The 27,999-nt window shown below is 52.0% G+C and overlaps 1 protein-coding gene across 5 annotated transcripts in view; it reads left to right on the top strand.

The window, feature by feature from the left end:
• Window positions 1-27,999, top strand: part of PAX5 (paired box 5) — a 188,668-nt gene that overhangs the window by 38,866 nt on the left and 121,803 nt on the right. For all 5 annotated transcript variants that reach the window (XM_034664128.1, XM_011224566.3, XM_011224567.3 and 2 more), the window contains one exon: window positions 26,232-26,407. In XM_034664128.1, coding sequence (XP_034520019.1) covers window positions 26,232-26,407 — 176 coding nt within the window. The remainder of the gene's footprint in view (window positions 1-26,231; window positions 26,408-27,999) is intronic.

The following is a 27,999-nucleotide window of genomic DNA, read 5'->3' as shown; positions in this document are numbered from 1 at the left end:
TTTCAGGGTTGGACCAGTAGTCCTTCACAGCTGGGTGAGGCCCTCAGATTCATCAGGCCCAGGACGGAGCAGTGGAGGCCAGACAGGCTCTGCAGAGAGGGAAGCAAGTGACTACCATTTTGGCTTGATCTTTCTGGGGGCTTCATGAGAGCAGGCCCCATTCCCTAGCCCTCCCCTGGAGGTCTCCTCAGGCTGGCCATGCAGGGGGCCCTTCTCTGAATTCTTTTGTCTGTCTGTCTGTGCAGGACCCTCAGGACCAAGGTTCTTGTGGGAGGGGGATCCCTTAGAACCCAGGTGGCAATGGCAAGCCTGGCAGTCATGCTTTCCTTGTCTTGCCTTGCATTTAAAATAATTTTGAATTAGTTACTGACATTTAAAAATCGGGAGATTTCATATATGGATGTTTGGCTTTTCTTGGGAAAAAACCCCCAAAACCCCAATCTGGCAACACTGAGCGGACTTTCCCCCGTAGCGCCAGTCATCTGCGGCTGTTGAGTCTGCGGTCCTCAGACTGCTCCCCACTCAACCTGCTGTCAGTTATTCGTGTTCCATTTTTCTTCCCCCGAAGGCTTTTGAGTTTCTGAAGTCCTAGGATGGACTCTGAAGAAAAGTATGAATCCAGTCTGGAGCAACGGAAACCTGTGGAAGGCAGCGCCCTGGCCTGGCCCAATGTTGCTGTGTGTGTGTTTGGCGGGGGGGTGGTCAGGAAAGTGGGCAGTCAGGTGGGTGGGGTAGGGAAGGCCGAAGGGCAGGGTCAAGGAGCCACACCCCTTGTAGCCCAGAACAGTGAAATCGAGGCTACTGAGTCCACACCCACCAGTTGGGATAGTCCAGGCTCGGAGGGCACAGGTGTGGCCTCAGGGCATTCAGGGGGTGCTTAGTGGCAGTGATGATAAGGACCCGGGTTTCCATCTCCCAGCCTGGCTGGCCACTCTCCCCTGTGCTCTGGCCTTGCAGACATTGGCACTCTGACAAGTGTCAGGCTTCCTTGGTAAAGCAGGGGGCCTGAAGCCAGGTGGCCAATTGGAGGGGCTTCTTGGGCCTTTCCCTAGTGTCTAGGGCCTGTCCCTTGGGTGTAGGGGGGTCAGGTTTCAGTTCCTCCTGGCCCCCAAGACCCTGAGTTTCACTTTGATTCAGTAAGTGAGAGCCTGTGTGAGAGCCAACACCATTGAATACCCCCTCCACCCCTCCCTACCCCTGTTTGCACATTTGCTTTGCCTGGGCCCTCCCCTCCCTCCCCTCCAGCCACTTTTCCCATGGGCTGTGTGCGGGTATTCCAGAGAACCCTGGGAAATGTAAAGGGCGGGGTGGCAGAGTGTGAGGACCTCCATTTAGGGAGTTGGTTCTGAGGTCACCGGAACAAGAGTTGTGGGGTCAGCTGAGGAGACAGCTTAAGGGATATAGAGCCTCAGCCACCGGGGGCAGGCTCCCTGCTGGGAACTCAAGGTGTAATGTACTTGGCTTTCTTCCCTACTCTGTCTGGAGTCCTGTGGGGCAGAGAGTCCCATAGGCCCTTCTCTCTGACTTTGGAATGCGGTTGAATCCTTGGCTGCAGTCTGCGGTCCGGGTGCTTCACAGGGCTTCAGACTACTAGAGGCTTATGAGACAGAGGTGGGAGCCCGGAAGGAGGGGGAGTAGGACCTCTGGGTTCTTGTCCTGATTCTGTGGCTAACTTACTGGTGACCTTGGAACCCCTTCTTCTCACTGGGCCTTAGTTTCCTCATCTGTAATATGAGATCAAGGAATTCCTAAGGTTTTTTGTGGCACCAAGATTCTGACCTTCTCCTAATCCCATCTCAAGTTCTGTTGCAGTATTTTAGAGCGGTGGTTCTCAAACTTTTCGTCTTGGAACCCCTTTAAACTCTTAAAAATTATCAAGGACCCCCAAAGAGCTTTTTAGTTTGTGTGGGTTAATTCAAACATAAAAGTTAAAATATTTACTTACTAGTTCATTAAAAATAACAGTGATATAAGTAACATAAGTCACGTTTGAAATAAGAATCACATTTTCCAAACCAAACAATTTAGAGTGGCATTGCTTTACAATTTTGCAAATCTCTTTAGTATCTCGCTTAATAGAAGACAGCTCGATTCTCATATCTGTTTCTGTATCCGATCTGCCGTGATATCACACATCCTAGAGCCTTTGAAAAACTCCACGGAATGCTTATGAGAGAGTGAGAGTGAATAAGGCCAATAAAACCTTGGTTTTACTGTGAAAATAGTTTTGGCTTCACAGGACCCCCTGAAAAGGTCTTGGGGGACCCCTTAAAGGGGTCCCTGGCCTAGACTTTGAGAATCTCTGCTTCAGGCTACTGCGAACCCTGAGCTTGCTTACTTATCACTCCTACAGAGCGGGTGAGCAGCTAAATGGTTTTAGTTAAAAGGAACAGTACCATCAGTTTCCCCTCTACTTAGATCCTAAAGGCAGTGGGAGCCATGGCAGGTCTTTGAGCTGGGGAGGCGGTAACGAGACATGCCGGGCTTTGGAAACCCTTCCCTAGCACATTGGGGTATGTAGTGCTTGCTCCTCTCCCAAGCCTGAGCTCCCCTAGAAAGGCACAGCTACCAAGGTTTCCCTCATCTCCAGCAGAGTATCTGTAGGGTCGGAGGCTTCCTGCAGGGTAAAAAGCAGCTACCTCGTGCTCCTTAAGAGCCTGGGGAGTGGGCATTTTGGGACCCAGCTACATCTCCCCATCCCAGCTCGGCTCTGTGCTGGCTGGCAGATCCCTGAGACCTCACCCTGGGCACAGTTTTGGTGGAGAGAAAACCCCAGAAAGTATTGTTGAATAGGAATGAAAACCAATAAAATAAAATAAAGTAGTAGGTTTGGTATTTATCTTGACTCCTGCTGTTTGAGGAAAAGCAGGTCTGAAAGGCAATTGAGAAGAGGAGATTTCTGTTCTGATTCCATGTGGGCTTCTGGGTGTTTCTGGAATGCCAGTAGTTGGTCACTGGTGTGTGCGTGTGTGTGTGTGTGTGTGATTTCACTTTGGAATGTCCAGTTTTCGTGTTCAATGGTACAAGTTTATCACTTGTCCTGACTAGGGCTTTCCTTGGACTAATGGACTCACATGGAGGAGAGGGAGAAAAAGAGAATGTCCTAAGGTCATGTGAGAAGAATTGAGAGACGGAGGTTTAAAGGTGTCAGAGAAGATGGGTGTGAGGAGGAGCTTGCTGGCAGTGAAATGAACTGCGCTGTGTGTGAGAGGAACAGAAAAGCTGGTGGAGGAGAGACTAGAGGGGGAAGATGAAAAGCCGCAAGGGGGTCAGACACTTCCCAGAACTAGCCACCAGGTGGCACCATTGACCCAAGACAGCTTAGTTGCTGTTCAGGGTTGGGTAGAGAGGGGTAACAGGGCAGTGCGGACTGGCCATGGGTGAGCTTGGTGTGCTTGTAACTCAGTGGGGGGTGGCAGTGGCCAGGGAAGCTGACCATTTCCTTGAGTCTCACAGCATTTAGTTAGGGCTGGGGGGGGCTGGACTATCCTTGTTGGGGATCAGTCTGGTCCTTCCTCACCTCCATGGTGCAAATGTCTTGATATAAAGCTTCCTGGGAATCAAGTCCTTGGTTCTCTTCTAAGCCTTTACTTGTGTGATCTTGGGCAAGTCACTTCTTTCTGAGTTTTGTTTTCTGCATGTCAAAATGTGGAGATTTGAACAGGAGGTTTCAGGGATCTTTTGGGCTCTGCCATTCTGTGGTGTGCCTGAAGGAACAGGAGAGTTGGAGTTAGATTCAGGATCATTCCCTGTCAGCTGTGTGACCTTGGGCAGGTCACTTCCCATCTGTGGGGGTTATAGTAACCTCTCCCTCGGACTTTTATATAAAATAGCCGGGTGGAAAGGGCTTTGCAATCTTTTTTGGTCCTGTAGGACCGGGAGGGATTGCGATGTATCATTTTCCCTGGAATTTAAGTTGGCCGGAGGCAAACATTCCACAGCTTAGAAAGTTTGTGCCTCTGCCTGTGGCCACAAATAAAGGCCTTATGGCAGGTGTTTGCTCAAGGTCACTGCTTCTTTTCAGTCTGCTCACTTCTGTCTGTCCCCACGCTACTGCCTTTGTCTAAACACTCTCTCCTCTCATTGGGATTATTGCTGTAGCTTCCTCATGCGTCCCCACCTCCAGTGTCCCTGACTTCAACGAGTCCACTTTCCACAGAGCGGCCCCAGATGTGCTTCTGAAATACAGTTGTTGTTTTTTTTTAAGATTTTATTTATTTATTTGACAGAGAGACAGCCATCGAGAGAGGGAACACAAGCAGGGGGAGTGGGAGAGGAAGAAGCAGGCTCCCAGCGGAGGAGCCTGATGTGGGGCTCGATCTCAGAACACCGGGACCACACCCTGAGTTGAAGGCAGACGCTTAACAACTGAGCCACCCAGGCGCCCCCTGAAATACAGTTCTGAGCAGTGACTCTTCTGAAGGGTTTTCACCCTGCAGATCTGCCTGTTCTTGGAAGCCCCAAACCTCTTAACGAGGTTGCAATGCCTTCCTTCTGTGGTTCGGGCTCCTGCCCATCTTGTGAGTCTCATCCCTCTCCACCCTCCTGTTTTCATGCTTATTTCAGTCACACCAAACTTCTTTCCATGCCTTGTTCTTTCCTGCTTGCAGCTGAAGAGATCTGAGCATGGGTTGTAGAGTCAGGCAACGGGGGCTCTGGTGCTGACTCCAGCCATGCCTGCTCATGTGACTTTGGGCTAGTTAACTGATCTCTCTGAGCCTCAGTTTCCCCATATGTAAAATGAGGGCACCAATTGTGCCTGTAGTTGGGCTGTTCTATAGATTGTATGAGGTAATGCATGTAACGTGCCCAGGATGACCTGTGTGCAGGACACATGTTCAATAAAAGGTGCATTTTACTGTGACTGCCTGGAAAACTGCCCCTTCTCGCCCACTATTTATGCAGGCGACATTCTAAATCTTCAGGCTCCAGAGTGAATAGCACTTCTTCAGGGACAGCTTCCGTGGTGCTCACTCCTGTGAGCTCCCCTGGCCCCACCTGCAGCACTCAGAACCTGCCTATGGATAAAAATAGCACATCTGTCAGTTGTCTTCCCCGTGAGGCTGTGTCTGCAGTGGTCACCATTGCTGCCCTTGTACCCAGCACGGGGACTGGTTCATGGTAGCAAATATGTACTGAATCGGGGAGGGAGGACTCTGGATGTCATAGAAGCCTGGAGCCCATCTGGTCAGTGGGCGTGGGCTGCTGTGTAGAACCCAGAACCCCGTACATCAAACATCCATCCACTCCTGCGCGACCCCAAAGCCTCTGTCCTCCAGCCTCTGCTGCCTGGTCCCTGAGAAAGCATCTCATGGCAACCATTCTGGAGGGGCAGGGAGCTCTCTCATGGTCTAAATACACAGATACACGTACCCGCACGCACACATGCATGCACGCACGCACACGCACGCACAGATATGCATGCTCGTGACTTCTGCCCTAGTCCTGCTCTCCTTCCCTGAGCACGTGTTCCAGTGCGGCTAGCTCCTGGCCCCAGATCGCACTTGCAGTACGGCACCACTGTAACGGCTGGTACTTACTGACAGTTTACCGTATATATTTGAAATTATTAATGCATTTAATCCTTGCCACCACGGCACCAGGTAGGTACGCTTATCATCCCTGTTCTATAGACTCAGAGAGATCCAGGAAGTTGCCCAAGGCCTCACAGCTCCAACACTCCAGAGTAGCAGTGTTGGGACTGGCACCTGCGTGGGTGGTTGGCTCCAGAGGAGGCTTACCTGCCATCCTGATCTTCCCCCCACACAGTGTCACAACAGCATGGCATCAGTGGGAATTCCCCTAGCTCTCAAGTCCACCTTTCTGCCTCCCCCATTTCTGCCATCCCTCTCATCCTGCCAGACTCAGCCAAGGGGGGCCTTGGCTCAGAACCTGCTTCGTTACTCAGGTGCCCCATGTCTGAGTTTCCCTGCAACACTGCCATGCACGCTTTGCTGTCACACCTTCACGGCGATCAGTTTCAAGTGCAATAATTGGCTGGTCACGTGTGGGCTTTAAATCTCAGCAGGGTAGTGCAGTGGGTGGGCTGGCATCTGGACCCAGCCCTTCCATTTACTAGCTGTGTGAGCTCTGACAAGGGCCTGCTATGAGTTTCAGTTTCCTCACCTGTCCAAAGGGGATAATAATTCCTGCTTTTCCTGGCAATTAAAAAATGTTACTGGTGATATTTTGATAGGCACTGACACATGGCAAGCTTAAAAAATAGCTATTATTATTTCTGTCATCAAAGAGTTTTTACACTGAATTCAGATTCCTTGATGACTTTGTTGATCTTTCTAGAGTCCCAGCTCTTTTGTTTTCTCCTTTTATTTTTTTAAGAAAAGATTTTATTTGAGAAAGAGAGAGAGCGAGTGAGGGGGGGAGGAGCAGAGAGAGAGGGATAAGCAGACTCTGTGCTGAGCGTGGAGCCTGACATGGGGCTCAATTTCATGACCCTGAGATCAAGACCTGAACTGAAACCTGGAATCAGATGCTTAACTGTCTGAGCCACCAGGAGCCCCCTTTCTGTTTTTTTTAATGATTTTATTTATATTGCTATGACTAATGATAGGATTGTTCAGGCAAGAGGTCAGAAGAAAAAGAAAGACATACCCACCAGAATTTATACTGGCAGAACTTTTGCTCTGTATTTCAAGAAGCTAGTAATCCAAATGGTGGATGAGGACAGCTTGCAGATGCGGGATGAGCCTGACATGGGGTGGAGAGGCCTGGGTTCCTGACCCCAGTTCAGCCACTATCTTGTTGTGTGACCTCGGTCAGGTCCCTCCCCTCTGGGTCCTCAGTTTGGATGTGGTGAGCCCAGACAACCCTTCCAGCTCCTGATCCTTCCTTTTCCCTCCTCCCTCCTCCCTCCTCCCTGCTGCCCCCTCCCTCCTCCTCCATCTTCTCTCTCTTCCTTTCCTTTCTGTCTGAGACACAAACGCTATCCAGCACTCTTGAATGGGACTTTTGTTCTGCTAACATCTCTTTTCTGAAAAGGACCATCGGTCAGGTTTGTATCTTTTAAATGCTGGCACATTTTATCAGTTAAGAACCTGCATATCTCTCTCCCAAGTTGTAGCCTTAAGGAGCAGACAAGCTGCAAAGCGGAGGCTTGTGGGAGACAACTGAGGAAAAATAAATAACAAAATCTCTTTGGGGGCCTAATATATGGTCCCTGCAGAAAATGCCTTCTTTCCCAGGAGCCCCCTTTCCTGCTCTTGCCATGACCTTAAGCATTTTCCAGCTCCACTCCAGTTATGACTTGTATCCCCCTCTTAGCTCCCCACAGAATGGAGAGGGAGGGGGCAGAAGCAGAGCTGTGCTTGAGTGGTCCCGTCTCAAGGCCTGTTTGAGGTAGGCTTTGGAGCACTGGGCTTGGAGTGACAGGGCCCTAGGTGTGAGTGCTACTGATCTGGGGCAAGCCATTCTGGGCCTCAGTCTTCTTCTCGGCCAAAGAGAACAGATTGCCTTCCTCAGAGTCTTGTGCAGACTCCGTGAGAAGCAATGGGTGGGAAAGTGCTTTGTAAACGTAGAGCTCCATGTAGGTGTGAGAAGGTTCTTAGAGTTCATGTCATGAGCCTGTTCTGTGACCTTGAACAATTCCTTTAACTTCTCCAAAGGTCAGTTTGCCATCAGTAAAATGGGAACTACCTAGGTCATGCAGTTACTGGGAGGATTCCATAATGGGTATAAAGCACCTGGCCCAGTTCTTGGCCGGGGCAGGCGCCCAGGTCAAGGTCAGCGCCCAGTTCCTTTCCCTTTCTCATTTCTTCACAGCCCTACCCCTGTGAGCCCAGGGCACAATCATTAAGCGACAGGCTTCTGAAATCTGGCTGCCCAGGCTGAAGGCCAGCTGGCCGCTCCTTGGCTGGGAGAGCTTTGGCAACTTCCCTAACTTGGGTCTCCATTCTCTTACCTGAAAAAGAAGGATAATAGTAATATTTGCTTTAGACGGTTGTTGAGATTAGACTCTTCTCGTAACCCCTCCGCGGGAGTCGGCGCCAGGTGAATCTTAGCGATTTCGCCAGCCCTTGCTCCCTCCAAACGGCCAACCCGGCCCCAGGCTGGGCTGCTCTCCTTGCAGCCCCCAGGCCGGTGGTGGAGAGCCAGGCCTGAGAGCGGGAAGGGATTTCCTCAAGGTCACACCAGGATTCAGATGCCAGGATCTTTGAGGAATTTCCAGGGATGCCGCCGTGCCGACCGGCGACCAGAGGCCAGAGCCCCCTCCTCGCCCGGTCCCCCTCAGCTCGAACGGAGCGCAAACCCCTTCCAGGACGGCGTCGGCATTTTCCGCCGCGACGTTGAAGGAGAAATAAATTCAAACGCGAATTCAGACCGCGGCGCAAAAAGAAGGGAGCGCGCGGCGCCCTCGGGAAGGAGGCGGCCCGCCGCCCGGCTCCGCCAAGCATTTGCAATTTAATTGACATTTGGCGGCAGGAAGCCAATCAGTATAAGTCAATTGACGTTCGGCGATAAAACTACCCGGCGGCCGGGCGCTCCCCCCGCCGGCGGCCTCGGCTGGGCCGCGGGGCACAGCGTGGCGGCCCCGGCAGGTAACGGCGCTGGCGCGTGTCTCGGCCCGCGAGGGGGCGGCGAGCGGCCCGCTGATTGCCGCGCAGCCCACGGCGGCCGGGAGAGGCCCCTAATGAATGACTTTATTTGCCGGGGCCCTGCTGAGAACAATTGAGTTTGTTATGGTAACAACGGATGCCAGCTTTCCGGGCCCCGGGGAGCGCGGGCGCGGCGGCAGCCGGGAGCTGGGCAGCGGAGCAGATGATGCGCGCCGGCGGCGGGGACCGGCCCAGCGCCTGTCAGGAACCGGGGGATGCTGGGCACCCCCCAGCCTGCGGAGGAGAGTCCGCGCTGCCGGGCCGCCGGGGACCGAGGTGGATGACGCGCACCGCTCTCCCCTTGCCCCATGGTGCAGAATTGGGATGGCAAGATGCTTCTTGCATGTTGTACTGGCCGGTCCTTCTGCTGTCCCTGTGGCCTCTTCTACCCTGGGCCCCTGGGGCCTAGGGGGCTCTGGTCTGGCCGGGTGATGCTTTGACATCCATTTTTTGTCTCTTGCACGTGTGGAAAAGTAGATAAAGGCGGAAGGGCGTCCCTGCTTCGAGTGCCATGGCTTGACAAATTCAGGGCTGGATTTCAGCCCACTGTATGTACCCGCATTGTCTCTATACCCTCTGCCCTGGAAAGGAGGCCTTCCCTGCATCTCTATCCCCAGTCTGGCATCCCCATGCTTTGTGGCAGGGCACTTCCCACAGGAAGCCCTCCTTGCTCCCACAGAGAAGGCTGTCAGCTGCATGGCTGCCTCTAAGCCTCTCCAGCCTTCTGTTGCCTCTCCCATCAGACCACGAATTCCAAGGACAGGGGCCACCGTCCATTCAGCCTCAGCGCCCAGTTTGGAGTTTGGCTCTCCAAAGGAAGGACAGATGTGAACGGAGTGGATAAGAGACAGGACTTCTTTCTTCCTTGCAATCTCTTTCTTTTCCTCTGGTTAGAGACACCAGAGTGCCTTCACTTTTTCTTCTTTTCCAGTTCTGTTTTCAGGTATGCTATCATTCATTCACTCAACAAATAGTCGCTGAGAGCCAGCCGTGTGGTAGGTACTCTGGTATGAATGGGCCACTGCCCTCGGGCAGCTTACTGGTCAGTGAGAGGGGATAATGCACTGCCAAGGATAAATGGCAGGCACCTACCGTGTGCTGCCTAATGGCCCAAATTCCGAGGTGACAAAAGCTTAATAAAGGCTTGAGGCGGGCTTTTCCCTCCGTCATTGCATTCGGTGATCCCTAGTGCCACGCTGTGACGATCACCCTCATTCACAGACGAACCCACTGGTGCTTAGAGTGTGTAAGAAGCAGCGTGCTGCTGTGGAAGGAGTCTAGCTTGGAAACCTAACACTAGTTTGCCGTGTGAGCTCTATTTTCGTCCCCTCTGTGCCCCAGTGTTCCCAGCTGTCAAATGGGGGAGCTGCAATTGAGGATCTCTGAGGATCGGTTGAGGATGAGTGGTCTACAGGGCAGATGGAGCCAGGACACAGGTCTCTCTTCCCAGCCCATCGACCCCTGGTCTGGCCGTGTGACCAGTGGAAGAGAGAATACTCTTTTTTCCTCAGCATTATGAGGCTGGCAGTGAGACAGAGGCACTCACAATGTGGTGGGCACTGTGCTCACAGCAGCCGTAAGAAGTGCAGGTGTTGGGGCGCCTGGCTGGCTCAGTCAGTGGAGCGTGCCACTCTTGATCTTGGGGTTGTGAGGTCAAAACCCACGCTGGGTGTAGAGATTGCTTAAAAATAAAATCTTTTTAAAAAGGAAGTGCAGGTGCTATTCTGTTTCCTTTTTGCAGATGGAAAAGATGAGAGATTAAATCACCAGTCCGTACGTTGCAGGGCTGGGATTCAGACCCACACGGTCTTGTTTAGAGCCTGTGCGCTTAGCGGCTCTACTTGTGGCAGAAGTAGCATCTCCTCCCACCCCTCCCCTACTCTTACACCTCACCGTCCCACCCCTCCCCTACTCTTACACCGCCGCAGGCTTTGTCCCACTTCCCCAGCTCTCTGAACTCCAAGCCGGTTCCGCAAGTTCGCAAGTTCGCAGGATAGCAGGAGCACTGATTTCTCAAGGTGTCTTTCCTTCCCCTGGCCTTTTGCTCTTTTCCTTTGTTACAGACCCCGACAGGAAGGAGAGGCTGCTGCAGAACCTGAGTGCCTTCCTGGCTCTGTCCTAGCTGGATTGTGGTATTTGGGAAATGGATTTCTAGAAAGGATAGGGGGAATCCAGGTGTTGCGTTTTAGGAACAACCTCTCACTGTTCATGTCGAGGAACTACATTTATTTTATTTTGTTATCATTTTTAGAAGATTTTATTTATTTATTTGAGAGAGAGAGAGAGAAAACATGAGTGGGGGGAGGGACTAAGGAGATGGAGAAGCAGACTCCCTGCCGAGCAGGGAGCCCAATGCAGGGCTCCATCCCAGGACCCTGAGATCATGACCTGAGTGGAAGGCAGACGCTTACCCGACTGACCCCCCAGGCGCCCTGGAAGTACTTTTATTTTAGAGTTAATTTGGGCACCTGTCTTCTGTCTCTCAAAAGGGGTCTGGAGAACTCTTTCTCTCCCTGGATATATCTCTTTTTCAGGAAGACAGATTAGGGAAGAAGAGTCCCTAACATGGGACAGTCCTAACAGGTAGAACCAGAGGGGCCTCAGAAAGCATATATAGTGATTACCTGTCAACTCAGCATCCCCTCTTTAAAACAGATATTTTTTGCAGTACTTCCTTTGCTATCCTAAAATGAAATTTAGGAACAATATAACCTACCCAACACATATAATTTAAAAAATCAATTCAGTGCCCCAACTGTGACAAAAGAGGGAAAGGACAATAAAATCATAACAAAATGATGTGTTCCATCATGGAAACGCTCAGGCATGACTGCCCAGGAAGACGTAATAAAGGAGTCGGTTGCTCTCACTTGTGCATGGCACCGCCATCCGTGCGGCAGCTACAAATGCGGACAGCTGTGCTTTTTGGCAATACCAATTCTTCTGGTGGTGTTGCCATCAGTGAACTGATTTTCTGAAATTGTGAACATGTCTTGATAAAATTCCAAACAAAGCAAAGCATAATCTTTCCTCCATTCATGTGATGGTTGCATTCCTGGAGAAGTCCGTGTAAAACGCCAAATGTGTGTCTGTAAGTAAACCAGTTAGGTTCACGGCTCCGATATTTATAAAGAGAGTTTTCACCAACCTGAATATATGATGGGTCATTCCAAAGACATGTGGGCACCAGGCAACTCTTCACTGTGCTGGACTGGGCTGAGTGTCCCCCTGCCCCGGCCGGCTCTGCCCATGAAATGCCATCATTTCTCCCCAGTAACAGAAACTCACAGATTCCCCACATTTCCTCTGATCCGATCATCTTTGTTGAAATCCACTGAAACAAACAGTTTCTCTCTGGGGTCTCTTCCCTCGGGAAGTTCTGTGACTCTGTTAAAAGGCAAAATCTGCATATGTTGTGCGCCTAGTGTGTCCAAGACCTGGCACCGGGGAGATAGAAACATGACTTGCTTCCTGTCTGGGCTGGGCTCTACTCCATGGATGCCAAGCTCCCAGGAGGCCTCACTCCTCAGGCTCAGCCCCCTACCTCTGATTTCTGTTTGGGATACCCTCTGTCTCCTTCCTCATTACCTCCAAGCCCACATCCTGGCTCAAATGGCACCTCCGCCCTCCAGGAGGCCTTCCCTGACTGCCCCCGTCAATACCCAATGAGTTCTCTCTATCTCTGGGCCCCCATTGCCTGCTGTGTGGGGTCCTCTAGGGTCCTTGCCCGTGCTTGAATCAGCGCTCCATCTCCAGGCTTTGTCTCCCTGCCAGAGGATGGGTTCCCTTGAGAGCTAAGACTGGGGTCCCTATGCTTGTGGTCGGAGCACTGGCAAGAGATGGTTGAATGCTTGAACCAAGAGATGCAGCTTAGCCAGGTACCCCTCTCCGTGTACGTCTTGTCCTTTTAATTAGGCAAATGGCTTCTCTTCTCTCCTCACTCCCTGTCCTCATCGGCTGACGTGAAATGCGTGCTGTGCAGACAGTCCTATCTCATTTGGGGTCTAACAGCCTGCTTGCTCTGACCCAGTGCTTAGACTCGGCATAGTTTATTTATTTATAACGATTTTATTTATTTATTTGAGAGAGAAAGATCGCACAGAAGGAGGGGAGGAGCAGAGGGAGAGGGAGAAGCAGGCTCCTCACTGAGCAGAGAGAAAAGAGGGGCTTTGTCCCAAGACCCTGAGATCATGACCTGAGCCGAAGGCAGACGCTTAACGACTGAGCCACCCAGGTGCCCTGACACGGCACAGTTAACGGAGCCCATTGCACAGATGAGATGAGCTGTGTAAGGTCACACAGCTGGCAAGTGGCAGAGCCCGAGCTGGTGACTGACGCAATACTCTCCGTGTCATCTAAACACTTCCACGGCTGGGCCTCCCTCCTAGGAAGTCGTTCATCCATTTAGTGGCTCCTGACTCAGTGTTGGGCACTGTGGCCTCCATGGTGGACAAGGCCTGGCGGCCCCCTTTGATTCCTCTTAGGGGGCTCTGTCTCCCAAGCAGGCCAGGAATGGAAGGGAGCGACGGATGCCCTCAGGGAGGGAGGGCCAGCCTTTACCAGCAGGCCGTCCAGGAGTGGCCATCTCCTCTGTACTTGTTCAGTTTTTCACTTTCAGTGAAATGTCCACTTTTATCCATTCATTCCACAAGTATTTATTTTGTACCTGTTATGTGCTCTGGGTCCTGGAGGCACAGCAGTGAGCAAGATAGACAAAACCCTCTGCCCTCATGAGCGACATTCTAATAAGGGAAGAGAGAATAAGTAAATAAGGAAAATAAACAGAATGTTGCTAAGGGCGCTGGAGGCCCACGAAGCTGGGGAAGGGGACAGAGCGTGAAGCTGGGGAGAGGAGAGGGTACAGGCTGGTGTGTGGAGGGTGCTCATAATGATGAGATGACATTTGAGGAGAGACCCTAAGGGAGGGAGGAGGGAGCCAAATAGATATCTGGGGAGGAGCGTTCCAGAGAGAGGGAACAGCATATGCAGAGGCCTGAGGCAGGGGTGTGCTTGGCCGAATTGAGGGACAGCAAGAAGGCCCATGTGGCTACAGCAGAGTAAGTAGAGGACAGTGGGAGGAGGGGAGGCCGGGAAGGCCCGGTTGCAGGGCGGGGGACCCAGATTCATCCACCCGGTGGCTCCTGACTCAGCGTTAGGCACTGTGGCCTCTGAGGTGGACAAGGCCTGGTGGCCTGATTTGGTTGCTGCAGGGCCTTGTAAGCTATGATCCACTGTGGATTTTGCTCAGCGGGAGATGGGGCATCAGTGGGTGGCAGCCTAGACTGTCTGATGGGGGACTTCAGAGGCGTGTTTTGCCCCCTGCCAATAGTGAGTCACTAACTCCGGCAGATTTTCCCTTTTGATCGTCTTCTGAACCTGGCTCTGAACCTGGGTAGTCGTTCCCGTCATCAGCTCTCTCCTGGGCAGGAACCTTCATCTGCCCCCTGGGGCCTCTGTCACATCTCCCACTGATGGGGTCTCTACACTGTGGCCAGATCAGACCACATGAGCCCCTCCACTCCACAACCCTTCTGTGTCTGGCATGAATTGTAAGTGTATGAAAATGATCAGACAAGGGCCCGACTATTTGGGAACCAGACTGGGGAATCTGGGGGGGGTGGAGATTGGGGTTACAGGAAGGTGGACTGTCATTTTGTGGGTAAGGGAGGCGGCATGCTGCAGGAGAGAGGCCCAGAAGCCCTTTCCCCACCTTCAGCAAGCCCCTCATTCTAGCCCTCTCTCTGGCCTCAGCAGTGGCTCCCCCCAGAGGCGCCTACTTTATTTATTGCCTCTCCCCTGCTCCCCGTGGACAGAGGAAAAGTCCATTAGTGTGTTTGCAGACTCTGCCAGCTCTGAGCAGATGCAGGGCTGATTTGCAAACTGTCATTGCCCTGGCCTCCTCCAGAGACTCGCATGCTGGGCTCAGCCTTGTGGCTCCAAGAACCACCTCCCCCAGGCAGACAGCCGGGCAGAGCCCCTGTGCCCTGATTTCCCAAAGCGCGGTCTCGTGGCTTGAAGTTGGGAAATTTAAATTAAATGCCACGAAGGAACCATAACAGCACATTGGGCCATGTTGACAGTGGAGAATGAAGTTCCCTTGGTTGATAAGAGCTCGCTGGCTTGGCACAAATTAGAGAGGTCTCGAGACGAAGTGCAAAGAGTCCTGAGCTGGGCACCTGGGATACAGGTTTGAGTTCTGGTTGGGCTGCCGAGAGTGTCTTGGTGACTTTGGACAACTGTTTACTGCCCTCTGGGCCTCAGTTTCTAAGCTGTGCATGAAGCTGCAGACAATCTTAGAATCCCCCCTAAGCTCTGAAATTCTCTGATTTGAAATATTCCTTCATTCAAGAAGCTGAGGACAGTGGTATGCCCGGCATGGCTTGGCAATTCTGGAATTGCCCGGAGGTTGGCAGAGGCACTCGGGAGCTGAGACCCTAGGGCTCTTAGTCTCACCTGGCCTGATAACTCTGCTGGATGACTTGGACAAACCACCTTCCCCTCTCTGAGCTCATTTTCTCGTCCCTAAAATGGGAATGTTAATCTCTTGCCGTACCCCTCAGATCATTGTGAGAGTCAGACAAACTGATGAATGCGGAAGGTCGGCGTGAAGATATGCTTGAGTGGCGGTGGTTGTTACCATTTTTGGCTGCGCCTTACCCTGTGTGGGCACACACATTAGTCAGTATGATGTAAGAAGATGCCCCTGCTGTGGACAGAGTCCAACCAGGTCGATTTAGCTGTGTCATGGGAGTGCCTGATTCTGCTTCCATGCAGACTGCAGACCCCTCTGAAGGGTTGTGCTTGCTCAGTTCCATGCCATCCTAAGTCCACCATCGATGTGTGTGTGTTTGGGGGAGAAACACACCATAGACACAAAAGCCCCTCGAGTTCTTTTCAGCTGAGACAGGAGATGACAAACACACTGGCGGACAGAGGCTGATCTCTGTGTATCCAAGAGGAGTCAAGCCAGTCCGAGTATATCTAACAGGTCAAACTCTGAAATGAAGAAGCAATAAGCCAGTGAAATGGTACTATCACCGAAACATGATTGATCAATTGAATTCTATCAGAGACAGTGGACAGTGAGATTAACTCAGGCCTGATAGGTTCAATGAGTTAAAGCATGATGTTCATTTCAGCTTCATTTCACCAGTCTTTGCTTGTGAAATTGGTCAATCAATAGAGGTTGAAGATCATATATATATATATATATATATATATATATATATATCGGGGACCATCTTATGGGGAATATAATCTCAGTACTTGGCTCCTGGCTGGGGCTGCCTACCTCGGGTAATGGAGACAGAACAGGGACTCCATCAGCCCCATCGAAATGGCCTGATATCTTCTCCAAATGAAAAGTATTTTTGGATCTCTGATGATTTATCTTTTTTTCCTCCCTCTCACTTTGATCTATGACAAAACCCATACCCATCTTGGAGAAATATAGTGATGTCTCCTGAAAACATTTGTGCAATGATCAGATAGATACACTTCAAAATATGAACCTTCTTTTTAGTTATATCATCCTTGGAAAAAAATAAAGACAGTAATTCAAAAAACCCAAATGGGGGTAATGCAAAGATATCAGTGTAAATATGATTTTTAAACCCTTTTATTTATTTATTTCTGTGCAGTGGAGGATGGGGGACAGACTGTTGTGTGTGGAAGCCAAAAAAGGGGGGTGCATGCACAAGGAGTCCTTCCAGGTATAATTAAAATGAAGCCTTTAGCATTCTTTGATCTCATTTAAAAGCACAACTCATAGAAACAAATCACCCTTTTGCTCCCAGTAATATTTCATTTGCTTTGGAATATTTTCACTATGGTGGTTAATTTAACATCCCTCCTAATTAGTGTGCCTCTCTCTCTGTAAGGTGGAGTAATTAGGTACTACTGTACAAGGTAATGGACTTGGACAGTATGGATTAGAGAGAACAGACTTGTCCCGTGGCAATGCACGAGGTATTCCTTCCTGCCTCTTCTCTGAGGTCATCTGCATTCAGTTAAGCACAAAGAAATCCCATCTCTTCATGCCAATGCCATGAGCTTCAGTTCTGTATTGACACTATGTGTACATCAGAGTATACAATAGGCTCTGGATAATGGAGAGCAGCGTGGCACAGCTAGACCCAGAGGAAAGAGCCTTTTGTACTTTGCTCTCTTCCCCCTCCCCCCAATTCTTGCATTCCAACCCTCCTGAATTATAGCCATTCCCCAAGCACCACATTTTCACGTGCCTCTGGGCCTTTGCGTATGCTGTTCCCTCAGTCGGAATGCACTTCCTCTCCTTGCCCCTTGCTTTGGCTAACTTCTTCCTACTCATTCTTAAGTCTCAGGCTTCACTTTTTCCAGGTGGCTTTTTTGGATCACCCCCGCCCCCAGCCTGGATTAAGTGGAGCAATTTAGCATAGGGTTAGGAGCAGACTCTGGGGTCAGACGATTTGGATCCCAGCTCTTCAGTCTCTTCGCTGTGTGACCATGGGCAAATTGCTGAAGCTCCCTGTGCCTCAGTTTCCTCATCTGTAAAATGGGAGGGGCAATAACAGACCGGACATTATGGGATTGTTATGTGGATTAAGCAGATATGGCGTCTAGAATAGTGTCTGGAACAGAGTAGGTTCTGTATAAGGGTCAGCTACCATCATTTGGCTCCCGGGGCTGCCTCCATTTCTCAGGTTCCTTGCACTTATCTTGCCGCATTGGAATTGTTCACTTCTCTACGTCCTCCACTCAAGGGAAGGGGCTAGAACTTAAACCCCTCTCTGGTTCAGGTGCCACTCACAGGGCCAGCCAGCCAGCAGGAGTTTGGTGCACGTTGCTCAGGAATGAATGAATCCATGAGGCTTGGAGTGGGCATTGGGGCGTTGTGTGTTCCCAGGTTCAGCTCACTTTGGACGTGCCCTGTGGCCCTGGACAAATCCCTTTGCTGTCCCAGAGTGTGGAATCGTCGGCCCCTTGGGGCCTTTTCCCTCACTGACAGCCTATGACTCATTGGGTAACACACGGCACAATCTGATTCACTCTGGTCGAACCTGAACGTATCTGGCAATTCTACAGTTTTGTGTTTTCCTTCTCAGAGAAGAAAGATTGAGTGAGACTAATGGCTGAATAATGGTAGTTCCAATGGAATTTCCTGCACACTACTTTGATTTTTCTCAGCCCAGTTTAAGCTGGGATTTATACAATCACCCAGAACATCGATTTTGGTTCTGGGCTGACACGCGACATTTCCAGCCCTGCCACCCTGGTGCCCAGCACAGGGCCTGGCTCACAGTACGTGCTCTAGAAATGCTGCTGGCTGAGTCTTGTCTGCATCCGGAATCCTATCCCCTTCATCTCCACGCCTTGTCTCCTCTGCGAATCTGGGGTCTGGCTTGGATGACCTCTCCTGCAGGGCCCCCTTCTGTTGTTAGTCATCTCTGGGTCACCTGAGCATCCGAACACCCCCAGGCAGGGTAGAAGACTGAATGGCATTTTGTCGCTGTTGTTGGACTCTGAGCAGTTGAACAACTTTCTGTGTCTTCCTTTCCGTGTATGGGTCGCTGGGAATCTTAGAGCTCAATTGAGATCTGGTAGTTTATTGTGCGCTCATTTAAAATTTTATGAACTGCCTCAAATCTTTCTTAGAAGTAGGTAGAATGTATGGCTTTAGTTGTTTCACTCTTTCCTCCTCCGGGATCACTGGTGTCCTAGAGGTCACACCTGAAGTTTTCTCCTGAGTTCTCTGATGATGCCAGAGACTCTCCTGTTGCCGAGTTCCCCCAGCCACTCAGGCCTGCAAACCCTCAAGCCTTCCTAGGTCATGCATTCAGTCAACAAACACCAATTACCATCTTCTGTGCTTGAGGTGAGTCAGTCGTGCTGTCTGCCCTCAGGCAGCTCGTACCGTTGGCAGGGAGGGAAAGAAAGAACAGTCCTAGAAACGGTGCGTGTTTTTCCAGCACGTGCTTTATGGCTGGCACTATGCCAAACGTTTTATGGGTATTCTCCTTGCATTCTTTCATCAACCCTGGTCTTGTGATTGTCCTATTTTATAGATGACAAAACCGAGGATTCGAGAGGTTAAAGAACTTTCTCAAATATCGTAGGCTTGTAAGAGACAGAGCGGGGGATTTGAACCTGGGCCTGCCAGGGTCAGGGTGCCCAGGCTTCCCTGGCATGTCGCCCCGTCCACCACAGGGCCTGGCTTTACTCTAAGACATGGTAAGAGGCATGCAGGTATTTGCTGTGGCCTCAAACACATTACTTCTTACCTTTGCCGGGTCCCTCAGCTGGAAAATGGGGACTTACCTGACAGGGTGGGTTGTGAGGAGTAAAATCCAGGCCAGAGTGGTGGCCAGTGCAGCTTGCTGAGGAGACCCAGAAGAAAGGGCTCTTTGTTCAGCCTTTGGACTTAGAGGCGGGCTTCAGAGAGGAGGTGCTTTCTAGGCTGAGCCTTGATGGGTGGGGGTGAAGGCGAGCCGGCAGAGGGATGAGGAATGAGGAGAAAGTAGCCTGTGGGGATGGCGTTGTGGGGTGACTGGGGGGTGACTCTGACTGCAGGGGCGGATCATGGAGGCCCAGAAGCCTGGGGCTTCGTCTTGAGGAAGCCTTGGAAGGGTTTCCGTGGTGAAAGTGATGGTGACAGCAACAAACGTGGGTTGGACACTAACTTTGTGCCAGGTACCGTGCTAAGCACGTTACAGGGATGATCTCCTTAATCCTGACAAAAGCCCCAGGGACTGCCTGGCAGACCATCGTCCCAGTTTATAGATGAGGAAATGGAGGGCATTAGTTTTAGTGGCTGATCCTAAGGGAGAACGGGAGTGGAGAGAACACTGCAGGTACGAGGCCTAGGCACACATCCCAGCGGAGTGACCTCACTTACTCCACCTCTAGGAGTCTGACATGCCAAGACCCGGCTGGGCCTCATCTTCTCTGGGGGAGGCAGGCCTGGGAGCATGGTGGGTGTCAGAGAGCCAGGCAGCAGACTGGCTGGCTATCACTACCGTGGAGCCCTGCAGGCCAGATCAGGAGCAGACCTCGGACCTGGGGTAAGGGTGGGGGGCATTGCAGTGCATGCGTAAAGCAGTAATGGGATCTGGGACTTCTCACAAATTCAAAAAGGTTAAGGGTAAACGTATCCTAGTGAAGAAGAACGAGATTTCTTCCTCTCTGACTTCCTCCCAGAAGAGCCCGGCAATACACCCACTACCCACCTGTCTGTTCCTAAACCAAGTATTGGCAAAGAGAATGGGATCCCCTGGGTAGGTTTGGGCAGTTTTTTAGGGATGGAATGGATATTGCAAGGGGGGGGGTGTGCCCTACAAAGACTGTACAGAGCAACCAAAATGGGAAAATAAGTTAATGCTCAGGTACTACTATTTAATAGACAAAATCTAGGTGGGTTTTGGAGGAGAAAATGGTTAGAAATGACTGACTCAGCCTCCATGGTGGGTGACGGGGCCCCTGAGGCCCAGAGAGGGCTCACACAGCAAGTAAGGGCAGAGCTGGAGTTAGAACCCACTGGCTCTCAACCCTTTCCCACGGGGCCCTGCCACTGCCCTGCCTTGCAGGGGAGCACCTGGGAGGACGGAAGAGGTTATCTAAGGGCTGTCTCTGGCTTTGGCTGGGTTCTGTAGAGAAAGGGGACTGGAGAAGGGCTGAAGTCTGACCCAGTGGCTCCAGGCTCCCTTCCTGGGACTCCAGGGCAGGCCTTCGGCTAGGGGGCTAGGGTTGCGTCCCAAAGGCCATGATACCAGAAGGGATTATGGAGATTCCTGTTTGTTTTTATTTTTTCCCTCCCAGTGAGCATCTGCAGGCATAAAGTACATGATGATTTTTAAAGAAACAAACCAGAACCCTTCAAGAAAAATGCAAAACCCCTGAATCTGCTGTGCTCTGAAGAAAACGCAATGGGTTTATGATCTTTTAAGACACACAAGAGACAGCTTTCTCTTGACAGATGGGAATCTGAGGCTATTTTGCTTCCTCCCCCTTTGCGTGACCAGACCCGATTGTGTAAAGCTTTTAGCTTCAAAGCCGGGCTGTGAATAACATTGGTTTAACCTGAAATTTAAAGCCAGCATTTCTTTGCTCCCCGAGATGGGGCTTCCTGCCCCTTGCTCCCCTGAAGCTAGCTTCCAGAATGTTAATTCTACGAGCCATGGTTGACTAAGCCCAGCACTGGGTCTATTACATATTATTTGATTTGGAGTAGAAAAAAAGATTTAAAGATACCATGCCCCCTGTATACCTTTGTACTTTTGCCCATGTCTGTCCATATATTTAAGCATACCATTCACATTGCAAGTTCAGATTTTTCTCCCTGGAATAAAATGGGTCTGAGCATTTCTGTAGCTTGTCTCCAAGACCATATTCCCCAAAGAAGTCAGACGGCATCTTTGCAACACAGATGAGAAATGCTACGGAAACGTCCGTGGGAGACTTGGAGGTTCAGACCTGCCCTTGTGCTAGGGACGGTTTTCAGATATTATTTTTGTAGCTGTCTCCGAGCACATGATTGGTTTGTTTGGCTCACAGTCGCTGTGCTGCCACTATGAGCAGTACTGAGAGGCAGGTCGTCTGTGTCCCTGTCCCAAGAATTAGGCCTCTTTTTGTCAGAGGGTTTATCCTGGTTGACACGTGTGCCTTTTCTGGTGTGATTATTTTTAAATTAACATTTGCCTCCTCCACTGAATAGAAGTCCATGAGGGCAGGGCTGGGCCAGCTCTTGCCCATCGCTGATGCCAGCATTAGCATGGCACCTGCTCACTGAGGTTGAGAGAAGAACTAATGGGGGTGTCTGGGTGGCTCAGTTGGTTAAGCATCTGCCTTCGGCTCAGGTCGTGATCCCAGGGTCCTGGGATTGAACCCCGCACCGGGCTCCTTGCACAGCGGGGAGCCTGCTTCTCTCTCTCCTCTCCACTTGTGCTCTCTCCCTATCTCTCTCTCTCTCAAATAAATAAAATCTTTTTTAAAAAAGAGAGAGAGAGAAGAATGAATGATTGAGTGAATGAGGTTAGTTGGAGGGATGCTGGCATTTGTAGACCAGCCTGCGGAACGAAGGTGGTCATCACAGATATTAGTGACTTGATCATTTATTCCACAAATACTCCCCGTGAAGGAGGCAGAGATGAATGAGCTGTGGCTTCCCCCTGAGGTAGCTAATAGTGCAGTGTCAGAGCACGGGGCCTAGTGGCCTTGACTCCTAAGAAAAGGGAGAGAGTGGTCAGAGCCCAAGGAGTAGATGAAGCAGCTGGTGCAGAAAGGGAGGCATCCTGGAGGAGGAGGCACGCATGCCCACAGGCTGCGTCTGTCCTGCAACAGTGCGCATGTCCGCGGGGAATGGCTTACCTTCCACAGCGGCGCGATGGATGACCTGTGGGTGACAGCCTGACTCCATGCATCACATTTAGAAGCCCCCAAGTGCAAATTTCACCTTGCCAGCCCTGAGTCCTGCCTAAGGATGAGGCTTGGGAGCAGGGCTTCAAAAGCACAGCCGGTCTAAAGGAACGGGCAGTTCAGGTCCGGGACTGAAACATGTGCAGGGTGAGTGTTCCCCAGGCCCTCCCGTGGCACCGCACTGCTCCCGCAACAGGACTCGGATCCTCCCTGTCGCCTTCTGCAGGCTCCGGGCTGCCTGGCCATCCCCCGCCTGCCTCTCTACAGTCCCCTGGGGTCTCTGCCTGTCAGCGTCCCGTGCCTTTCATCTCCTTCTCATGTCTAAGCCTTTGTAGGTGGCCTCCATTGCCCGGCATGCCCTCTCCACCCCCACCCTCTTTGCCCTGCTGACCCCTTGCCCTCTACTCTCAGTTCAAGCATGATTTTCCTGTGGAAGACTTCCCTGACTCCTCCCGGTGCGGTCACAGCTCTTCCTCATTCTCCATAGTCCTATACATATGTTTCTAGTCACTTTTTCTACTTGGCAGTAATCACAGCTTGTAGCCATATGTCTGTGTGAGTGTCGACTAAAGGGAGCTGCCCTTTTTAGTTTGGAAAGAGGGTCCTGTCTTAGTCATTACTGTATCCTCTGTGTTTACTTTCTAAACATCACCTGGGCAGAGTAAACACTTTATCCATATTTGTTCAATGAGTGATTATATGGGTAGAAGTGTCCCAGCCTCCTCAGGAAATGACCGACGTCAGGCATCCATGCAAAGTGACAAGGTAGACCTGCCTCACCTTCCTTCCTGATAGAGAAAGTGAGTGGGGGTGCTGGGCGGGCATGGACAGCGGGAGGGATCATAGGTCACGGCACACGCCTGGAGAGGTGGCTCTTTCCAGCTGGCTGCCCTCTGCTGGGAGTGTCTGGATCACCAAGCCAGCCTGGACCCTCTCCCGGACTTGGCCCATGGGTGCTGTGGTTGACTTTCAGAAAGCCAGAGCAGGATGCAGCAAGTCTTCTTCCTAAAAGATGGCTCAGGTCCCCGCAGGGCTGCCTGTGCCTGGAGTACGTGAACCCGTCCCCAGGGAGCCAGGCTTCCAAGGACCCCCGGGGCATACGCTTGAAGTTGGCCATGTGCCCTGAGCCTTTACTCTGTGAGCAGATAGTGACCTTGCCCACAGGAGCCCTCAGCGGAGCCGCCCTCCACTTCCTCAGCGTAGGTGAAGCTCTGCCCTTCCAGAACTTTGAGCTGTGCAAAGAGCCCAGCCTGTGAATCCCATGGGGGAGGGATGGAGCCTGAGGACATCTGTGGGAGGACGCCCTTTCCAGTGTCTGATGGAGCAGCCTGAGCGGGAGGAAAGAGGTGGGCCCTGCCCAGCTGGGGGCAGAATGAGACCTTAGTGGGAGTCGTCAGGGACTGGCTGGCAGGAGGGAGCCTGCAGCAGGAGTTTGGGGCCTGGCAGGCGGGGTGGGGCTGGGAGTATATAGAAGGGTGGAAGAGTAGATGTGGTCTCTCTGACAGGGAGAAACTTGATGGGAGCGCTGGGGACCTAGAGCAAGGTCATACTTCAGCAGGGGTGACTGGGGCCGGGATGACAGGGCAGAGCAATAGCCGAGGAGGAGCGAGATGAGTGTCCTCGTGTGTGTGTGTGTGTGTGTGTGTGTGTGCACCTTTGATAGTGGGTTCGTTTGGCAGATGCCAACTAATGGGAGAGCACGGACAGGGCTGTGAGCTCCCACATTCTGCTAGTCTCAATGCCCTTGTACAAATGGTCCCCATGGGGATAGGCCATGATGGAGAAAGGGACTCTGAGGATGACATCCCATGGGCAGGAACAGGGACCAGTCTCGTGGAAGATTCGTATCACAGGTAGCCAGAGGAGGGACCCAAAGTCTGGGCTGGGGGACATCAGCCAGAGAGAGCGGCTTCCATTGTGGCCCGCATGTTGGGGTATCTGGTCATTCAGACTGTAGCCTAGCCTATGGTATCCTCTTGGGTCAAAGTGGAGGTGCGATCTGTTTTCTCAGGGGGCTTTATGAGCTGCCTCTGAAGGCCCTTCCTATAGAAATCCTGGGGTGCTCTGAGCTGTCAGCCTCCATGGAGGACTCTGGAAGGCCAGTATTCATGGAAACACCCACAGCTGATGTCTCTGCCCAACAGTCAGACCCTGCATTGCATCTGCCTCCAGATAGGACAGTTGGGGACACACCTACTTTTGGTAGCATCTCAGTGACACAGCACCCCACTGCTTCAGGCTCCTTGGTTTGGCCTCCTTTCTCACACGACATGCTGGATGAGGTCTAGGGCAGCATGTGCTGGCAGGGTGGGACGTGGGGGAGAATCGGGCAAGGCCTGTGTGAGGGCACCTGCCGTCGAGAAGTCTGATGTGTGCTGGTCTCCCCTGAGGCTTCCCAATGGCGAAGGCAGAGGCCTGGGTTCCAGCAGTGTCTGTGGTCAGCCCTGCATGAGCAGCTGGGTCCCAGAGGGCCCCGGGAGATGAAGGCCCTTGAGGCCATTTCCTTGCTGGAAGCTTGCCCTCCTTACTGTCCTTCATTTTGAACGGTTCGAGTTCAAGGCTCACCAAAAATATTTCATCCCATTTTTTTAAAAGATATTATTTATTTATTTGAGGGGGGTAGAGAGAGAGTGAGCACATAGGAGCAGGGGGGCGGAGAAGCAGACTCCCCGCTGAGCAGGGAACCCGACGCAGGGCTGGATCCCAGTACCTGGGATCATGACCTGAGCCGAAAGCAGACGCTTAACCGACTGAGCCACCCAAGAACCCCCCCCCATTTTCTTTTTTATTGGTAACTCATAATATTTTCTTTAAAATGTAAGCATCATCCCCAGAGCCTGTCACAGTGTGAAGAGCTAACAATACAAAACACATAGAGAATTTCATCTGTACTTTGTTGGTCATTCATGTTTTTGAGTAGGCAGTAGTACATGGAAAGTTCTGCATCAAGACAAAACACAACAAAAAGCATGCTGTGAGGAGTGTCCCTCCCTTCACCTCTACCCACTCAGTTCCGGCCTCCGGGAAAGGAAGGATGAGCTCTCTCAATGTCTCTCACGGTGCCTTCCAGAGCTTCTTTGGCGATATATACACAAAATGCACATAAAGTCCTATTTTCTTCCTTTTTCTTACACAGGAGGTTATACTGTGTATGCTGTGCCGTACCTGGTTTATTTTTCATATGACAGTGTATCCCGAAGATCTTTCCATATCGGCGCACAGCGGGAGTCCTCGCTCCTTTGCGCGGCCGCCCGGTACTCCACTGTGCGAGCACACCATCACTTATTGAGCCAGCCCCCACAAATAAATTCTTGCGTTGTTTCCAGTCTTCTGCAGGAACCTTGTACATAGATCCCATCCCGTATGTGTGAGGCCAGTGGTAACACATCGCTAGAGGTGCAGCTGCTTTATCAAAGGGAATGTGCGCTTGTGATTTGGATAGATTTTGTCAAATTGTCTGTCATGGGTGTGTGACCTGTGGGCTCCCACCAGGATTGTGTGCAGGCTGTCCTGCCACAGCGCTTTACTGACTGGTCACGTGGTGTGGTGGCAAATGTCCTGGGTGAGGGCATCAGCTCTGGGATGAAACCGTACCTGCAAGGGCTGGGGAGCTTCAGTGCAGAAGAGGCAGTGGCCCCTGGCGATTGAGACTCCCGCTCAAGGGGCGCCGGGGCAGCTCAGTCGGTTAAGCGTCCAGCTCTTGATTTCGGCTCAGGTCATGATCTCAGGGTTGTGGGATTGGGCGGTGAGTAGGGTTCCACACTGAGCGGGGGGTCTGCTGCTCCTTCTTCCTTTGCTGCCCCCCCCCGCCACCATGCGCTCTCTTGCTCTCTCTCTCTCTCTCAAATAAATAAAAAAATCTTTAAAAAAAGACTCCCAGTCAACCTGAGCTCCAGTCCTCAGGCAAATTACCTGATCTCTCAGGCCTCAATTTTCTCATCTGCAAAATGGGAGAAACATTATCAACCTCGGGGTCATTGTGAGTTTCAGATGAGATGATGCCTGTAAAAAGGGCTTGGCCATGGTGCCTGGCGAGTGGCTCTGGGAGGCTGGCTGCACTGAGCGGCTGAGGAGCCCCTTGTCTGAGTCCCCGTGTGCTTCCTCTCCTGTCAGGGGAGGAGCTGGGCTTGGGCGTTTCTCAGGCCCTCTTCGAAATCTCACTGTCCGACCTGCCTTCCTTCAGCAACTCATGTGACCTGCACCCCCCTTCGTCTCTCCTGCTCATCACAGGTATTCAGGATTCTCCAGTGCCCAACGGTCACTCACTGCCGGGCAGAGATTTCCTCCGGAAGCAGATGCGGGGAGACCTGTTCACGCAGCAGCAGCTGGAGGTGCTGGACCGCGTGTTTGAGAGGCAGCACTACTCGGACATCTTCACCACCACCGAGCCCATCAAGCCCGAGCAGGTACGCCCCCCCACTCACTGCCTGCCGGCCCCCTAGCTGGACACAGGCTTGGCTTGCCCCCCCCCAAGGTGTTTGGCGGGGTGTGGGCGAGGATGCCAGGTTCTACTCCGAGGCCAGCTTCTCGTTGTTCTCGGCCAAACCTGGGTAGTTGCAGCCTCCCACGGGGTCAGGAGGACTTGTCTGGGGTTCTGGCAGCTTCTTGCCTTGGTGCCTCTGTCTCCCGGGCCAGCCTGGTGGGGTTGGGGTGGGGGCGGTGGCATGACTGGTCGGGCTGCTCTGTCATTGCTGCATGGTGTCCTTTCCCCAGGCTCTTTGCACGGGGAGGGGTGGTGTCATGATTTCGGAGCCACTCGAGGTGGTCTTGGGTCATTAGCCTGTCAGTCAGGGTGAAGATGGAAATACGGCCATATGCCACGTTATGATGGTGCTAGTGTGTGCCCCACTGTCAGCCCACCTGTCAGGTCCCCCTGGCATGCTTTTAGAGTCTGCAAATGAAGAAGGGTCTCACTGGACAAACTCCAAGCTGGGTCATTTGCAAGAAGGGAGGGAAGTAGGAGGATGACTCCTGCTAACCCTGCACAGAGATGCAGTCACTGCCTTGGCTATGGGGCCAGAAGGCTCTGCCCCGTGAGAGGCTTCTGGGGCCCGGATAAGGTCCCTAAAGTACCAGATCCAGCTCAGGACGTGATTTCCTGATGCCCAGTCTGGGCTGGTTACCTGGCAGGCACAGGCAGCTCAGATACGGTTCCTGCCTGCAGAGAGCACCCAGCTGTGGGCACGTCCGAGAGACCTGGCTAGCTGCTACGGGCGGGGGAGACTGGCCCCGCCGGGCTTCCTCTACGTGCTCATTAGATGGCACTTGTGAAGTTTTCCCACAGAACCATTCTAAACCATGTAGGCTGCCTGCACGAGCTCCCGTGGTAAAGAAAGATGCCAGACGGGATGTTGAGTAGTGAGGAGGGAGCAAAGCCTCAAGGGCCACCATCCTATGACAGTCTGGCTCTCTGAACAGCTCCTGTGAGGGCTTTCACAGACCATCTAGCCACTTTGTTTTCAGATGGGGAAACTGAGGCCCAGAGAAGCAGAGAGACTTGCCTGACACCACACAGCCAGTCATGTATTCACTGAACATTGAGGAGTGTCACCTATGTGCAAAGCATGGAGCCAGGCACTAGGTACTTTAGTGAACAAGACAGGCTTGCATCTGTCCTCAGGGAGCCTGCAGGTGTGTGGAAGAACCACCGTCAGTAAGAATAACCCAAAGCGTCACAGATTACAGATGTCTTGGGTGCTGAGGTGGGGACGTCTAAGGTTCTCTGAAAGAATAAAGCGGACCCAGCCTGGAGGCCACAATGGCCCCCTGGGGGAAATGCGTTCATGCTGAGCCCCAAGGTGTAGGGCAGAACCAGGAGAAGGGACATCGGGGAGGGGTGTGCCTAACAGAGGGAATAGCAGATGTGAGGCCTGGAGGTAAGAGGGGGCATGGCAGGAGTGAGGAATGGAAGAGAGCCAAGAGAGCCAATGTGGCTGGGCTTCAGGGCACAAGGGTGTGGGGATAAGTGATGCTGGGGAGATGGGCCAGGTCTTGTAGA

The sequence above is a fragment of the Ailuropoda melanoleuca genome, chromosome 7, assembly GCF_002007445.2.
Source record: "Ailuropoda melanoleuca isolate Jingjing chromosome 7, ASM200744v2, whole genome shotgun sequence".
Classification (NCBI taxonomy): Eukaryota; Metazoa; Chordata; class Mammalia; order Carnivora; family Ursidae; genus Ailuropoda; species Ailuropoda melanoleuca.
Note: the sequence above shows the minus strand (reverse complement) of the source record. Positions and strands in the feature narration are given on the sequence as shown.